The sequence below is a fragment of the Triplophysa rosa genome, linkage group LG14 (genome assembly GCF_024868665.1).
Source record: "Triplophysa rosa linkage group LG14, Trosa_1v2, whole genome shotgun sequence".
NCBI lineage: Eukaryota > Metazoa > Chordata > Actinopteri > Cypriniformes > Nemacheilidae > Triplophysa > Triplophysa rosa.
The window spans coordinates 17,511,871-17,530,866 of record NC_079903.1 but is presented as its reverse complement, the minus strand read 5'-3'; the positions used below and the strand labels follow the sequence as shown (position 1 = coordinate 17,530,866).

Below are 18,996 nucleotides of genomic sequence, written 5' to 3'. Positions count from 1 at the left end.
TCATTGTAGAGCTGCGAACGCTCAGCGCCTCTCTCTCTCTCATGTTGCGTGCCGTGTCTCGACAGTGCCTCTCTCTCACACGACAGTAACGAATTAAAAGGTGGCGGTGTTTGCGTTCCTCCGTGTACTTGCCTTTCTGTCAACAATCACAGATGTTATTGACAGAGAAGACGGCTGATCGAGTTTATATGACTTAACAAAAGGTTAGCAGAGTTTCCAGCACACCCTTTCTCGATGTGCTTGGTTGCAAAATTGTGTGCGAGCTTTCGGTGAGGTGCGTGCGCGTATGCATGTTCTGTAACGTTACTATGGTTCTGTAGTTGTAACTGTGAAACAGCAACAGTGTATTCTCCCATATTTCCGAATTTGCGCCGAATTGTCTCCGCTATACGTGATCTACAATAAAACCATCACTCGCATTTAAAATAAAAAGCGCTCATAACACAAAAACGCATTGATGAGAAGAGCAACAGCCGTAAAGGCTGCTCTGCATGAGACAAACAAGTAATATAGCCAAAATCACCTCATATATCCACTCTTCAATGTAAATGTATGGTGATTTTGTCAGACGATGTCACGTTTTTAGCAGCAGTAAAAGTAACAGCTGGTCGGATTAAACATGAGGTGTTATTGGGTCGTGTTCAGTCAATATTTCATACTTATTTCAATAGAACAGATAATATGTGAAAATAGCATTCAGTTGCGTTAAAATACAATATAATGTGATTGTAATACATCAGAGAGTAACACTATACCAAACGCACGTGATGACGTCACAAATATGCTAATTAGTGTGTGACGTCAATAGCGCTACAGTCTCTCAAAATCCTGTGGGAAACACTATAATCTGTATATTTTCTGTTCCTGGCAGATCAAAATTTCATTTCTATCGACGATAGTCACTTTTAGGTAACAGCTAAAGAGCAATTGAGCACAGGAACAGTCTCTAATAAAGGCTCACTCACCAGAGGCTCGGCCATGATGATGCGGATTTTGCGCTCAGTGATGGTGGTGAAGTTGGCGAAGAGGCTCTTCAGCACGTACTCGCCCGGCCGACTCTCTGGGTCAACGCTGATGGGCATCATGGCAGGCGGTCCCTTCTCACCCTGCGAGCAGCACACCGGAGGGATGGGAGGCTTGCTGTACCCTGGTGAAGCTTCGGACAAAAAAAACAAGAGTTACTCATCTAAAAGGGCAAGAAAAGGAGTCTTAAAAGTAAGATTGTGCTAACAACAGTATGATGTTACATTTAAATGAACAGAAATGAGTAAGAAGTTATTATTTTGAAATATTTTGATGCTTAAAAAAAAGCCAAAAAGTTCATCAAATTTTCACATAAGCTAAACTGATGTTGCTGATGTGTACAAAAGTTTCTCAGAGCAGCTCGTCAGGTTTACAGGAGTTTCTTCCCAGGCGACAGCATATATTTTTGCACAGTATTACAATCTTGTCTGATCTTTCTTGAATTATGAATTATATATGCAAAAAAACATAAAATAATAATAACTACTAATAATGAGAGAAAGTGATATATGTGGTAGTCAGTGATGTATTGTGTATTTGTCTTTTTTAATAACTTAATAACTGAATAAAGGGCTGCTTCATGTCACAATAAATACACAAGAATTCTCTGGAGTTCCCAAAAGACGAAAAAAAGGGTATCACAGACAATGGTTGTTTCCTAATACAGACAGTCGTATCCACTTCAAAACTTTCCCAATTTGTGGCTTTCTTCCAACTGCACAAACAGACCTTAAATCATGGCGGTGTAAAACTATGCACTTATAGTGTGCTATAGTTTACTCAATAATGAACATTCTTTCATCATTTACTCGCTCTCATATCATATGCAACTTTTTTACTTTCTTTTTTTTGCAGAACACAAAAACAGATATTCTGAAAAACGTTTGGACCCCAATGACTTCCATTGTATGGACACAAAACCATTGAGACATTTCTCAAAATATCTTCTTTGTGCTCTATAGAACAAAGAGTCGTGTACACCCCGCACACCAAAGCTCTTGTACTGTACCGCGAGTAATGGTGGTCGAATTGCAGTGGGGTCATGACATGTGATGGCTGTGTTCATTTGGACAACACATTTTGATCTAGTTTTACTGAGTCTTATCATTGGTGAAAACACAGCTTGCAGACAAGAGTTGTTTGTCTTATGATCTCATCTAGTTTAATCTGCAGAAGTTTGCACTGCACTCTTACAAATTCTTTAACTCGGCTTTAAGCTACTATCTTCATTTAAGCAAAACCTCACTGAACACTCTCACTTATAGCACCTACCCCGGCCCTTGATAATGTTGCCCATGCTGGTCTTATTCCAGCACATGACTGTGCTATCCATAGTAGGAGAACGGCGTAAAGGATCCAGATTTCCAAACGCTTGACTCACACGGCCTTTTCAATCATCCCAGTAATGTCCCAGACCCTCTCCCGTTCGCCACCTGCCCCGTGCACTAGCGGTCCCAGAGCGGGTGGGCAGAAATTCCGCAAATTAAGTGATAACAAATCCACATGTGCTTGTTTAGATCGGCCTCCGCTTCCCGAGAGCGAAGGTCAGGCTGGAATTTTTAGCTGAAGCCTGAGCAAGTGTGCAAGAGTGACATGCTACAGTGGCATAGCTGGAGGGTTATATTTATCCCAGAGTACACACCATACGTGCCGATTCCCCCTCCACCGCTGACCAACAGTGTAAACATCATCCGATTGGACACAAATTCACTCACTTATTCATTCTCACACCCTTTGCTTACACAAGCAACAACGTGAAGTACTACAGACTAGCTTCTGAAAATCCAGAAATGATTACACAATCCAACACCCTAAGGAGAACAACTGCGAGTAGTGCATGGGTTGCAAACTATGCTTGCAAAACTTCAAACACATTTAGACAGACTCAAAACAAGGAGACACGCTTATGTTTTTACAAAACTTCCCTGGTATAGCAAGCAACCACTAAGAAAACCATTAAACCGCATAGCAACACCCTGGCAACCCCACACGAGCCCCAAGCATAACATTTTGGTGAGATCTGCATGGACAAACAGCGCAAAAAAGGACAGTTTGGATGAGTACACGATCTGGATAACTACACAGTGTTTCCAATTCATTAATTAGACTATGGCAGCCCGCCATAATTTCAAAACGAACTAACACATTTTTATTATTCTCAAAACAACATATTGTTGTGTTGTCTGCTTCCCATATTGATTTATTCGTTGCAGCCTGCCACACTATCAACACTGGCCGCCATGAATCGTTTTTTCATGATTGCCATTTACATATTTATTTTACTATTTAAAACTATGTAGATTTGCGAACGCTCAGCGCCTCTCTCTCTCTCATGTTGCGTGCCGTGTCTCGACAGTGCCTCTCTCTCACATGACAGTAACGAATTAAAAGGTGGCGGTGTTTTCAATATGCGTTCCTCCGTGTACTTGCCTTTCCGCCTAAACGTAAAATAGGGATGCACCGAATGTTCGGCAACACCACCTCATATATCCGCTCTTCAATGTAAATGTATGGTGATTTTGTCAGACAATGTCGCGTATATAAATCAGGATTTTAACAGCAGTTAAAGTAACAACCGGTTGGATTAAACACGAAATGTTCTTGGGTCTTCTTGTTTAGTCACTACTTTATAATCGTTTTATGTCTGACAACAGAACAGATAATATGTGAAAATAGCATTCAGTTGTGTTACATACAATATAATGTGATCAAAGAGTAGAAGCTAAACAGATTTCTAGTGCCAAAACTAGACCAAACACGATGCAATGACGTCATAAATATGCTAATTAGCAGGTGACGAAGCAGGAAACACTGCTACATGTGACTGAGCAAACAAGAGATATAGTCAAAGAGAGCATGACATCAGCCTCTGAGCACTGAGCTGCTCCCGACAGGGACAATACAAGACACAGTACAACGCCTCTCTATTTCACACACACATTCACATGAGACACCCACAAACACAAATGCACACATGCACCAGCACAGTTTGATTCTCTATACCAATTATGATTTTAAAATGCTATTGCACATACTCTTAAAAATCCTATTTGTATTAAAATCATACATGTTATGGTAATATTAACCACAAATAATTAGCATATATTAGGGCTGTCAAACGATTAATCGTATACAAAAAAAAGTTTGTGTTTACATAATATGTGTACTGTGCATATTAATTTTGTATTTATAAAACATACACATTCATGCATACATTTAAGAAAAATATAAAAATGAATAAACATTTATATATAATTATTTAATTAATAATTGATACATTTTAATAATGTATAATAAACTGGGGGGTTTCGGGGTTGGTGGAGTGGGGACGGCTGGGGTGGGGGATAGGGGGAGTTGTATTGTAATTTTCTTCAGGCTTTTGGCCTGCACAAGTTTCTTAAGTGCCCCACATGACACCTATGGAGCAGCAGCTAATCACACGACAATAAATTGAGCTAAAGGAAAAAGTGAAAAATATGGATTTTGGTCGAATTTAAGATTTTCATACAAAATAAATACATTGCCCTCGTCTCGCGATCCCAATGCTCCAAGTCGTGATTAAACATCTAAAATGGTCTTCATTTGTCTACGTTTTCTGAGAGGTGCACCTTCGTCTTTCCTAATTCAAACTCTATGCGTGTCCATAGAGACGCTTCCGCATCTGAGGTCTTGGTTTTAGTTTTAAAACATGCAGGATTGAGAAAATAAAGTGCGGGACTGATGTTAAGAGAGTTATTAAGAGAGATAAAGTGCAGGACCTGATTGATGCGAGTGCTCAAAAAATAGTTATTAAAAGCTTTCATAAAAAAAGCAGATACAAGCAATACAAAAGTAATCCGCGCGGCTCCTGACGACATGTCAATGTATTATGAAGCGAATTGATCGGTCTATAAAATAATTATTAAATATCATCTGTAAACTACAGCTTCTGCGACCGAAACTTCGGACGAATACCAATCGCACAAAAAGGGCAGAGCTCTAGAAGTGGAAATTCGAAAGGGATACTGGCAACTGTCTCTATATAATAACATACAGTACCCGTTTCGATCACACGGGCGAACTAAATAATAAATATCAGCGGCATTTTCTCTTTGACAGACACTTTGCGTTCGTCCCTTTCAGCAATGCTTTTCACGGGCACAAATATGACATTTAGAACGCGTGAATCTAGTTGGCCCAAGGACCAAACAGACGACGATGTTAGCTGTTATCTTGATTCTGGTTGGCCAAACGAATAGGTGCTGGACCAAAGACGTTTCAGACGCTCGAGAGTAGACGCCTAAGACCCCCCAACGGAAAAAAAACTTTGAATTTACGCGATTCACATGAATGACCTATTTTTGATTCAAAACGGCAAATTTCACTGAAAAGCGACTAGTTTGCAGGTATGATTTATGTAAACTTATGATATATGACTATGTATGTCATATTAGTCAAGTAAACCGCAAAGGAACAAGGACAAAAATAAATTAAGAGCAGTAAATAATTATTTCTCAATATGTTTTCTATAATGTTTCTTGATTGCTGCTATGTCATTTATAAAAAAAAATTGTTAACACAAATCCAATATTTTGTTACTACCGTTTACATTCCAAGGTATAGTTAAATGTTTTGTTTAACTGTACCTTTAAGAATGCACAACAGGTCCTTATGGGTATAATATCCCCAAAAAATGTACAAAAACGTGTGTTTTACATGTGTAAACCTGTCAAGGTACAAAAAGCAACCTTTAATGTTACAACCTCGGTGACGGAAAGGGTAAAGTTTTGTACTTTTTTCAGATAGTGTATAGTTAGACTACACAAAGACTGGTACACTAATTTAGGGCTTTTTTATCCCTTGTCATAGACCTTATGTTTATCCTTTCTAAAACAAATCCTGTTGCGCTTTTCGCAAATTCCTCATATTTAGGGAGTGGACAGCAAACAGGGAAAAAACATACTTCTAACAAAATCCGCCTCTGATGTAAATAATGTGGGGTTTTTCTACATCCAGCCTCCAACTGTGTACAAAACTACCCTGGGGACAACTGCCATAACTGCAAATAAATGGGACCTATCCAAACCCATGCATTTTAAGATGTTTATCAGGTTTTTAGAACTCAAAGCCCACTCATATCCCACTGGTAACCTTTCTCAATAGTCTGGGGACAATCTTCGAAAAAAATGTTCTCAAGATTTCAAAAATGAAACTCAAGACGTCTGCCTGATGCACAGACAGTCACAGGCTCTGCTAATATCTCCACAAAGTCCTTCATGGAATACAACTCTACATCAAAATGACATCCAGAGGTCACAGTCACCTTTCTCAACGCCCATGGGCATCCACACCTGAGGAACAAGATCAGGATACGTTACTGCCCGAACACACAGTGCAGTTTGAAGAGTGACATACAGAAAGTAAACCTGAAAGAAAAACCTGAAAGATGAGATATGTCAACAGATATTTGAGATGTGCAGATTGTGACAGCTAAAAAAAACAAGGACATTTTTCCAGGATTTAGCCATTAGGACTAAGGGTGCACGCTGCTCTAAACCTCTGAGCCAGTGCTAAAAATATAATTGGTACGCTGTGCAAAGCACATTTGATTTAGTGATAAGAACCTTTTATCCATTTACTCAGACAGCGATAGATTATGATTTGGTTTAAAAATTTGGGATTACAGTCTCACGCTGTGAATTGTTTAAAATATTTTTTAATGTCTGCTATCATTCAGGCTTATTAAAAATATTAGAAAGTTCAGAGAAAAACAGAATTTGCTCACAAGATAAAAAGACAGGTCATCTTAAAAAAACACAACAGCCAATTTTAAATCAAAGTCAGCAGCAGAAATTATCTATTTTAAAGCGGCCCTAACACACGCGGTTTCTGCCAATCTCGTATTAATCTTGAGTACCTATAGAGTAGTATTGCATACTTCGCATCTTCGAAGAATATTTAGTTTGATCACATTTATAAAAGATAGATACAGCTGTAAGATTTTTTCCGAAAGCATATGGCGTGTGCGGGGGGGAGGGGTTGGCTGAACTAAAGCACGTGCGCACCCATTGCCAACAAAACACAGACATCAGTTTCACTCACCGCATGCGGTTCATGTCCGGCATCTTTTAGTGCTGGGACGGCTCCATATATCAGTTTCAAACGATCTCCAAATCCAGCGTTATATCCACCATTTATATAACATTCATCACCCAAATGCAGTGAACAAACAAACACCTGAACTTCGCGAAAGTATGCTCTCTCTCTCTCTCTCTCTCTCTCCTGCACACAAGTGAAAGTGACGTCTGCGCATGCTCCTTCTCCTGCTCTCCTTGCTGACGCGTGGGCGTGCCGCATGCTTTTCCGGGAGAACTGCCCAATAAGGGACTAAGAAAAATTGTTACGAAACAGTTTTATATGTAAGAAAAAAACTTTCCGAAACCTGTACGATCGCTGGGGGAGTGTATTGAGCACAGAAATACTACGTAATACGCCCAACTCGTTTTTTGACAAGTTGACCATGTTAAGCATGAGAAACAGCACGTTTAACATTGTAAAGATGTCAGAATGCATGACACATCGTTGCAGCACCCCTTTAAAAATATTTTGAGATCTTTTACAGTAAATATGTGACCCTGGACGACAAAACCAGTGTTAAGGGTCAATTTTTTGAAATTGAGATTTTTACATCATCTGAAAGCTGAAGAAATAAGCTTTCTATTGATATATGGCTTGTTAGGATAGGACACTATCTGGCAGAACAACAGCTATTTAAAAAGCTGGAATCTGAGGGTGCAAAAAAATCAAAATATTGAGAAAATCGCCTTTGAAGTTGTTAATCTGAGGCACTGTAGCAGGCCATCCACTCACAAAAATAAAGTTTTTATACATATACAGTAGGAAATTTATAAAATATCTTCATGGAACATGATCTTTACTTGATATCCTAATGATTTTTTGGCAAAAAGAAAAATCGTAAATTTTTACCCATACTATGTATTTTTGCCGATTACTAAAAATGTACCCGTGCTACTTAAGACTGGTTTTGTTGTCCAGGGTCACATATATTTATAGATTTGTAGGTTATATGCACTGCCACTCCTTCTGCAAGCTGATTTGCTGTCTGCTGACCATCCCTCAAACCTGATTGGTTGGTTAGGTTAGGCTGGTGAGAACAGGCACCTGATGCACATTGCTCTGGGGAGCATACTGTGTACCAAAACACTTGGAGAGGGATTACTAAGCAATATATAGACAGTCAGTCAAGACAGGGCAGACATGCAACAAACGTTTAGTCCTGTACAACAAGATCTTATAGAAGTAAACTGTGACATCTTCATTTCCAACTGAATGTGTAATACAGTCAATCCAGTTTGTAAGTAATACAGTAGTCCCGGATTTAAATGCATCAAAGTTATGACATGAATTTACATAAATGGGCATCTTTGTAGAAAACTATTCAAATGCTCTACGTCCAATCATCCAATAATAATCCATACTTCCTTAACCTAATCAAAAATATCTGATGATTTTAGTATAGATGTAACAATAACAAAACAAGACGGCAACAACAACAACCCCCTCACACAGACTTTCATAAACACGTGCACCACAACAACACACTCGCTGTCTCACATGTAAACTAAATCTGGGTGCATTCCGCCAGCACTGGCTGTGATCCCGCAGCCCTGAGCTCCAAAATACTCACAGCCGCTCCAGGACTTCAGCAGAGACTTGATGCTGATCTCAAAGAATCCCGAGTCCTGCTGGCTGGCCATGGCTGCGGCCGCTTGAGTTAGACAGAGGCAGTGATGCTGTGGTCCTACGTGTTTCCAGCCCTGCCCGAGGCAGCTGCTGCATGCAAGTGATGCAAAACAATGATGCTGCCACAGACTGAACCAGAATAGATCACCACAGATCCGCTAAGCTCTTCCCCCTCCTCTCAGACACCCACCCATCCTCTCTCTCTCTCTGTCTCTGTAAGGCAGGTTCACTTTAAATAACCCAGTGTCAGAGGCTGGAGAAATCCTCTTAGCGTCACATGGTTAATTATAAACCATGTTTGAATAAAACCCAAGCCAGTAAGAGATGCTCAAGCTATCTGACCTGAGCGGAGCGAGGTAAGCTGAATTCAAAACCTGTATATACATTTTTTTTTTTGTGAAAGATATTTTGAGAAAACTCTCAGTGGTTCATACAGTGTCCATACAATGGAAGTCAATGGAAGTCCAAAATTATTTGGGCACATTCTTCAAAATATTATCTTTTGTGTTCTTCAGAGCAAAGAAAGTCATATAGGTTTGTAATCACATGAGGTTGAGTATATGATGAAAGAATTTTCGTTTTTGAGTGGCCTACCCCTTAAAGCTCTGACAGGCATCAAAATGATTTTAAGTTTAGAAGTTGTTTTTGTATATATGTTAGCCATACATTATGTCTAACATAGTATTCAGTCAGCAGGCAACGATTGACATTCCTCTGACACTTCACTTTCACAGGTTAATTTTGGCTATAACCGAACTACGTCACCATTCAATACAAGTGTCAGTCAGGTAAAAACTGAAAAAATGAAAAAGCAAAAAAACACTTTTCTTCTAAGAGAGCTTATGAAAAGTCAGCAAAGGTCAAAACAGCACAAACCAGTCTAGTCAATGCGGAGGAAAACAGCATCCATGTTGACATTTTAAAGGGGTCATATGGTGGGAATACGTGTTTTTCTTTGGTGTGTTATAAGTTGCCCATGTATGTATTAGACACGTAAAATTGCAAAAAAATAAAGTGTCGGAACAAAATATGCATTCTATCTAAAAGGGAATGCTCACCCAGACCTGCCTGAAACGCCTTGTGTAACCACACCCCCACAAATATACATCAGTTCGTGGTATAATTGGACTAAGACCGCCCAAATGTATACACAAGTAAGGTGGGCGTACCTGTCAGTACAATTGCTTTGGAACCTGATGTTCCAAATATGGTAAGAGGCGTCACATTTCTGTCACACGTTTCCAGTATTCGACCAATCACTACGCACTTGTTAACTGGCCAATCACAGCACACCTCGCTTTTCAGAGCAATGAGCTTTGTAAAAATTCAGCGTGTTTCAGAGAGGCGGGGCAAAGGGGAGATACAAACATGCACGGTATGTGGAAAACACAGCGTTTTTGAACCTTAAATCATGTATACACATTGCATTACATCTAAAACAAACGATAATATTCGTTTTAGCCGTGTCTTATGACCCCTTTAAGTAAGCAAAAGACAGTCTTGTATACTGCAAAAAAAACAATGTGCAGTGCGGAAAAATCTCCACAGTGGCAGAGGTTTTCAGATGGACAGGTAATGATACAAAGACATTATAATATACACATAATGAATAACAGTAGTGATTCCATACAAAGAATTAAGCTGTACATTCATTGGAGAAAATCAACTCGAGTCATTAAAATGAGGCAAAGGACAGATCTTCATTGACATCAACTATCTGTGTCCCAATGCAAATGTAAACACTGACTCTTCAAAAGCACACCCTGAGTCACTCAAGGCATAATCCCATAATGCTCTTCTCCATCCCCCTGATGTCAAGAACCTGCCCTCAATTGCATAATGCACTCCCTCATAGCCTATTTATTAGGTCAGCCAAAAATTGCCCATTAGTCCTAGTGGAGATAAAATAGAGAGTGTCTCTATTCTCACTTAGTATAAGTATTACTCATTTTAAACTATACAGATCTGACTTTTGAAACAAGTATGCTTTTTTTCATGTTCATAAACATTCTGGACGGTGTGTGATGACAGTGAGTAACCTGTTTCAGACAAGTTATTACAAAAGGCCATGGCTGAACTATATCGCTCAACCAGTCCATTAACACCATACAGAGTAAGTGAAGAGTGTGACGTACTAAAACATCCTGACGTAAAAGCTAAATGCCACAATCCATTACAACAAACATAAAGCATCGTAGGTGAAATGACACAAAGCAATCACAGAGCAGACAGACAGATGGACCAGAGAAAGAAAGCAGATAAATAAAGCAAGTGATTAAAAACTGATTATATGGTGCATGCAGGACTCCAAAAACAAGTCATCACATTTACTTTACAAGTGTTCATTTTTCTGATAACCATTACATTTAAAGCCATGATGAGTAGCCTACAATAAGAGTTACAGCAGGATTGATTCCCATTAAGAGCCTATTAAAAGCATTTTCAGGCTCTGATGAAGAGATGGAATGTGAAGCATGTTTCACCGATGCAGGCGTCATTGTGGATATCAGTACTTTCTTTCTCTCTACCCTGACCCCCTTTCACTTTTAACCTGGTCCTCTCTTCCAGACTTTTTCATGGGCACACACAAGTAACTTTTTCAACGCTTCCAAGTTGTCTCTATGTCTCCTGAAATTCACATTTAACTGTATACTATTGAACATGTAACACAAGCAGGATTGGGTTCCACGTTAAAAGTCTTATGTGTAAAATGTAACTTGTCATGAGGTAATGTTGTAAAACTAATAAGAATATTTAAGATTCATCAGTATTTTTAATCATATTTGTACAAAATCTAAGAAAAAAAAAACATTCTCAAACCATTAGATTTAGCACAAACTTGAGTCCATGCCATGTCACATCCATGCTGTCATTAAAGCAAAAGAGGGACATAAAAATACCAATAAATCTTGAAATTCATGCAATTTTTAAGTTTATTTTTTACTCAAATTGTTATGGTTTTATCATTTAAACATGCTTTTAAATCTATTTAATATGTTTACAAATGTAAAATACATTTTCATTAGTGGATTCTAGCTTTTTGATCTCACTGTACGAAATTGCAAAGCCACGTTTTCTGTCATAAAGTAACATCTATATCCAGCAATGCAGTCACTTAATTCAGGACTTTGCAAAACAACTTTTTTAGCAGCTTTTTGCCTTTTTCAATTGGGTTATCTTATCATTTCTCACGTTCCTTCATCTTCACTCTAATTTTAATACTGAAGTTGCACATTCGCACCTTTGTAAATTCATATTCAACACTGACAAACCAAAAGCAAACAATCTATTTGAATAAACATGACACCACATTCTTGAAGTAACCAATAAATGTCTATAGACAGTGAGGAATTTCACACACGGCTGACAGAAAGTCTTGTCAATCATGTCTTCTGACCACTCAAGCAAAGTGCGCTTTCAATCTCTAATTTCTTTAACCAGCAGTGACAGCAAATAAACACGCAAGCAACTCGTCACCTACATGCCAAAATAGTGGGCCTTTTCCTGGACCTCAGCTTCTTGAACTTCCCGCGAAAGTCTCCGCTTAGCATCAGGTCCTCAGGTAAGCCGTCCATGTTCTCCAGCGCGCTCCCGTGGAACTGCTTTGCTCCATTATCCCGATACATCTCCAGCTCCCCACAGCCCGACATCTCCAGCTGGTGAGCTGTCAGTCTTTCCTCAGCGGTGGCATTGAACTTGTGGTTTTACTTTATTTCTACTTTCAATTCTCTCGCGCTCTTCTTTTCCTTCTGACACAGAGCTTTTATTCTGGTCTGTTTCTTGCAGTGTGTTCGCATGGGTGTGCGTTGACAGATGCAGTCAGAAAGAAGCCCGGCTCTGAGCGGCCGGCGTGTTTTAACCCCCTCGCACTTGTCAAAGCAGTTCAGCCAGTTACTGTACAACTTATAAAAACAGGCAGGTGTTGGATTACTGCCCCGCCCCCTGACAAAAAAAAACGGAGGAAAAAGAAAAGAGAGAAAAACGAAAAAAAAAGGTTTGGGAAGAGAGACAAGAAACGCTCTAGCGCTCAAAACAAGTCATTATCACAAACAAGTCATTTCCTCCAGTTCAGTGTGTCCAAGTCATTTAGTTGTCATCGTGGAAGTCCAGAGGGTGGGATTCCCCAAAGATAAATCCGTTGGGTGCCAGGTTCCTCAAATCTTTATACTGCACGTCTAATGTTATGTAGCAGTTTATAGATAAGAGACAGCCCCAAAGTCAATTGGAATGGAGGAACTTATTGTGAACTACTAATAAATCACTTAAGGAAAATGCTAAGAAACACAGTCAAAAGCTCTCTCACACACAAACACACACACACACAACTCAAACGTAATCGGAATAGTTGCATCATGGGTGTAAACCCATCGGGACTGAATGAGACACCCCTGTAAAAAAGTCTGCTTTCACCTTCTGATGCTTATTTTTGCTTAGAAATAGCACCAGAAATGGCCCACACCTAAATGAATGGATTTTTCCACGGTTACCCTACATGAGAAATACAAACATACTTTGTGTTCACTTGAAGGCGTTTTCTGTTCTAAAAGTATGCCCGTTTGGGCAGCTAATAGACTGAAGAATAGATATACTGTGTGCCACAGAAAAAAAGAATTACAACTATTACGTGTTTTACTTAATATGGGTTAGTCACAGCCTGTCACACCCAGCCTGCCTAGTAACCATGTTGTGTATTACAATTTCTCAACATTTTTGTTTTATGTACTCTACAAGCAACATTTAACGAAAACCAAAGAAAAAGAAAGTGCAAAGCCACAATTCATATAAGAATTTATGTTATAATGGTATCAGTGACAATACAGACATGACAATAAGGTCAAAATAAAAAACTAAACGTAACAACTACAACTAAGAAACTAAAACTAAAGAAATTGTACAGTATATAAAATTAAATCAATGTTTTTGGTTTTTAGCACAACCGGTTGTGCTTTTCAAAAAAGTGGTGCAATGGCGCCCTCTAGAGTTTCAAGTGTACTGTACATAAGCATAAGTAATATGCTTGAAACAAACTTGTGTTTAAAGAGATAGTTTACCCGAGAATGAAATGATTCTGTCACCATTTACTCAACCTCAGGTTGTCCCAAACATGTATACATTTCTTTGTTCTGCTGAACACATAGGAAGATATTTGTAAGAATGTCAGTAACCAAACAGATCTCTTACCCCATTTACTGCCATAGTAGGGAAAATAAATACTATGAGAGTCAATGGGGGATGAGATCTGTTTGGTTGTTGACATTCTTACAAATATTTTATTTGTGTTTAGCAGAACAAAGAAATTTAGTCTGGAACAATCTGAGAGTAAATTATGACAGAATTTTCATTTTTGGGTGAACTCTCCCTTCAAGGAAGGCAATTTCAAACGAATGGACTGCTGATAATATGCAATACATAAGTCTACAAAAATGTTTATCAACATCAGATACACTAAACAGCTCATTTTTAGAGCTATACAGTACACCTCCGGGTCACTCTGTGATAAAAGGTTAACGTTCGGATTTCCAGGGATCAAACAAACGTGATCAAAAATGTATACCTTCCATGAAAGTATAAGTTGCTTTAAATAAAGGCATCGGCCAAATACATATAAATGTAGGTTGCTAAAGATATATTCCCTGATCATTTAAAAGCATTTTAAAGAAAATCTTTCAACTCAATAGTAATGCCAAAAACTGTTTCACAAGATCCTGAAATGGCCTCTGTGAGCCGTGAAAGTAGGCAACACTTTGGTCAAGGCAACCAACACCACCAGCAACTGGGAGAATTCAACAAGCTGTTGCCATAGCGAGGGCCATTCGAATTTGCATACGGCTGGTGAAAAATTAATGAGCACCTTTTATTAGAATAAACCAGTTAAAGTTAAGTCTCAGACGAGCTTTATAAGTAAACTCTAGAGAAAGTAAATATCTGCAGATTCTGCACATGCCAGCAATACTCTGTAGCAAATAAACATCTGATGATATCTGCCGCAATGCAAATAATGGACCTGGCTCACTGGGCTAGACGTGTGTACTTTGTCTCTTATTGACCCAGCTCACATGTTATTCCTCAATCATTTGCATTCATTGAATGACCACTGCAAACACTTTTTAAAAGAACATTATGTTTAAACGGCTGTGACCTCTCAAAACTCAATGGCTATATTATATTATGGAAAAGTGACAACTGCACAAAATATGCAAAAAGGAAACAAAGAAATCCGAATTAGAGTTAGTATCATACACCAGCCGACAGTTTAATGCCAAGGGATCAGGTAACTCATCAAAGGAGCTCTGAGTCTGCACCTGATCTCAGGTACGTCCAGCCGAGGTGCTTCGGCTGCCATCTGGAGCTAGCAAGACTTTGACCATTTTAAGGAAGCAGCCTCTTGCTTCTCATTCACATAGTACATGTACACAGCTTAAGTAAACGTTTAACTTTATATTAGAAATCATAAAAAATATCAATTTTTTATTTGAGAGCAAAACAGTGGCCCCACAAAGTATGTGGATGCCTAAAAGTATAGTTTACCCAAAAATGAAAATTTGGCAACACTTTACAATAAGTTGCTATTTGTTTACAGTAGTAAATGCATTAACATGAACTAACTATGAACAATAGAATTCTACAGCATTTATTCACCCTTGTTAATGTTATTTCTTGTCAATACAGTTATTCATGTTAGTTCATGGTGCATTTTACTCATGTTAACAGTGACAATGTACAGGCAGCCGGTTGTTATCGCAGAAATAAGCCCCGACAGTGTGATCAGGGCCCGACGCGAAGCGGAGGGTCTTGTATCACACTGAAGGGGCTTATTTCGCGATAACAGCCGGCTGCTTGTACATTATCCCGCTTATTACATGGCTACTTACCACATGAGAAAAAAACTGGACATAAAATGTGAATTTGAAATATTAGCTCATTTTACCGAATGCAGACCTTCTGCGAGGAAAAGCCGTTTAGTTTCGGTTTTAAAGTAAGAAACTGTCACGAACAGGCAAATTGGTTTAATCCTTTGTGAATATAATGTCATATATGTTATTAAAAGACATATTTATAATTCATTTTTGTGTAATATTAAACTGCCTCTCTCAAAATGATTTGCAGCATCCGGGTTACAGGGTGTTATTAGTTTTGAGCGGTTGTTATTTGAAAATAACAACCCTTGGAATGTCGCGACTGGCCAATCAGAATCAAGCATTCAAATGAGCCGTGTAATAAGTAAGGGATAATGTACAGGCAGCCGGCTGTTATCGCAGAAATAAGCGTATTTGGCGATAACAGCCGGCTGCTTGTACATTATCCCAGCTACTTGGCACATGAGAAAAAACTGGACATGAAATGTGAATTTGAAATATTTTATTAGCTCATTTCTACCGAATGCAGACCTTCCGTGAGGAAAAGCCGTTTACTTTCAGTTTTAAGGTAAGAAACGACATTCAAATGTCACAAACAGGCAATTTGGTTTAATCATTTGTAAATATAATGTCATATATGTTATTAAAAGACATATTTATATTTAATTTGTCAAAAAAACCTGTCAAAATGATTTACTGCATCCAGGTTACTGTGCGTTATTAGTTTTGAGAGGTTGTTATCTGGGAATAACGAACCTGCAAATGTCGCGATTGGCCAATCCGAATCAAGCATTCCAACGAACCGTGTAATAATTCATGTTAGCTGGTAACAAATAGCACCTTATTGTAAAGTTTTATCGAAAATTCTTTCATCATTTACTCATCCTCATGTTATTTCAAACACGTCTGACTTTTTCCTGGACACAAAACCACTAAGACATTTCTCAAAATATCTTGCTTTGTGTTCCAAAGAAAGAGTCCTAGAGAGGTTTTAGGCTAAATAAATTATGACCGAATTTTTATTTTTGGATGAGTTACTTCTTTAAGCTGTAAATGTCAACCAAGGACTAATCTTAAAGGAATAGTTCACCTTCAAAATTAAAATTCTGTCATTGTTTACATGACCTCTTGTCATTTCAAACCTGTATGATTTTCTTTCTTCTACACAACACTAAAGAAGATATTTTGAAGAATGTTGGTAACCAAAAAACGTCAATGGGGACCAATATTTTTCAAAATACCTTCTGTTGTGAATTCTCAGATCTCAGACATATTTAGGCCCTTTCACTGAAATAAAAACTGAAGCTTCATCCTCAGAGCTTGCCAATGAGCGTATCTTTCCCAGGGTTAAGAGGCTCATGTTTTCTGCATGAAAGTACTCTTTTTTCAGCTCTAGTGATAATGGGGTCTTTCAGGGCATCTGGGTCTTCACCCTGCACCTGTCTCTCTAACTGCTTGCTTGTTAGCGGGCAGAGGCGGGGCTAATATCTGGCATCCAATCAAACTGCTAGGTAACATTTTAGGGGTGGAGCTAGCAACTCTTCAAAGAGAGACAGTGGCACTGACACCAGCAGCACCGCTTATATCCAGTTACAGCCAGGTGATTCCGTTCTTTTCTGCAGGCGGCATCGATACGTCTAACAAACGCTCATTGTTCAGTCTTCAAGATGGAAAGAGGAAATCAGCCGTTGACTCGGGTTCAACCATCAAGCGCCTAGCACTCACAAAAGACATCAGGTGTCTCAGGTGTCAGGTGAAGACGCTGGGCATCAGGCCTTTGTCTGATGTGCAACGTGCATGCCAAAGTCATAACTGAACTCCAGGTTAATTGGAGATATTCATATGCACTCAAGATGAAACAGTAGGGAAACACAACATGAAGAACACAAAAAGCTGGAGGAAGAACACGACTATGTAAATTATAGCAGATTATAAAACTCCTGCCCACCTACTCGCATATTTATAGTAGTGAACGGCAGCACGGTTGCCTGAGAAACAAGCTGGGATGTTCTGATCAAAGCGATGTCTTGAAATGCTCCGAGTTGAGTCTTTGCTGTGTTCTCTGGGATGACAGCTACACAAAGTGAAGCGAGTTAAAACAAATCACTTACATTGTGAAAGGTCAATTCACATTTCTCTGATAGATTCACTTTAGTGTGATTCTATTTCCTATTCCACAAGCAAGAATCATCATTATTATATAATAGAAAACAGACACGACATTGTAGTTGCTTGCAACCACAAATGCACCTTCACACAAACAATTCACATGCGTCCTCCTACATTATACATTACATCATGCTTCTTAGCATCTAAATTATTAGTTATATTTCAAAATATTTTATATCCATGTCTAAATTTAACAAATAGTCTCATAAAACCTTCATAAGAGACAGGGAGAACCCTTTAAACATTACACTTTTGTTAAACTGCACTTTAAACGTATGTAAAGATGTAAAAATGTTTTACATAACAACTCTTTCCAATATGATCCCATTTACACACATGTACATTTTTAAATAAGATCTTGGCATATTTAGCATTTACTGTTCTTCTTTTTTGTTGAATTTCCAAACAACAGGTATTTAAATAACGTATCGCACCTGTAGTATTAGCGATAGCAGTCACAGAAACCTGCCTAAGGGTTTGAAATTAGTATGTACGATCATATAAACGAGCATGCCAGCAAACTGACAGTCAATACTAAATTTACAGTTAAAAAAAACATAAAAAAGAATAGTTGCGCACTTGCGTTTCAAGTTAAATGGAGAGACGTCAGTTTGTGTTTGATGCTAGTTCATCCCAAAATATCCACATGCGCAACATGTTGCAGCCTCATCACGCATCACTTTCCCACTACCATGACAGACATTATAACGCTTACTGCAGGTAACGTACAGCGCAATTTCAGGGATTGGAGTTGAAGAGATAGGTTAAAGTTATGAATATTTTATGGAGAGTTTGGATTTACAGATATAACAGTCTAATTCGCGTGGTCGCTGAAATAAACTGATAAACGTACCTCAGAGAAGACGACTGTACGCGATTACAGCTCCATTTTTAAAAGTTGATGGGATCGCGGTGAATTCACGCACTTGCCTTGAGGTATGGGCAGCCTTTGCCTCGTTGTAACTGTCAATCAACCGAGAAGCGAGTAAGGTTTAGCTCCTCCCGCCAAGGTAAGCCCCTCCCTCTGAAAGCGATAGGGTCATGCGCTCTTGAAAATAAATGCCATGGTAACCACATTCCGCAAGTTTTTACTACAGTTTTGGTTTAATTAAAGTTAATATTAGAAAGAAAAATTCTTTAGATATTATTTATTTATTTATTCTATTTATTTATTATTAATTCCAAAGTTATTTTTTAACATTAT

At 38.6% G+C, this 18,996-nt stretch overlaps 1 protein-coding gene across 8 annotated transcripts in view; it reads right to left on the bottom strand.

Annotated features, from left to right (window-relative positions):
- Positions 1-18,766, bottom strand: part of frya (furry homolog a (Drosophila)) — a 64,441-nt gene extending 45,675 nt beyond the window's left edge. For 2 of the 8 annotated variants that reach the window (XM_057350813.1, XM_057350816.1), the window contains exons 1-2: positions 8,711-8,906; positions 966-1,156 (exon numbers count right to left, since the gene is read on the bottom strand). In XM_057350813.1, coding sequence (XP_057206796.1) covers positions 966-1,156; positions 8,711-8,780 — 261 coding nt within the window. In that variant the 5' untranslated portion in view covers positions 8,781-8,906. Of the gene's footprint in view, positions 1-965; positions 1,157-2,295; positions 2,557-8,710; positions 8,907-12,247; positions 12,835-18,645 lie in introns of those variants that run through there. The other 6 variants (XR_008964287.1, XM_057350815.1, XM_057350809.1 and 3 more) reach the window with 6 other exon arrangements.
- Positions 18,767-18,996: the final 230 nt, after the last annotated feature.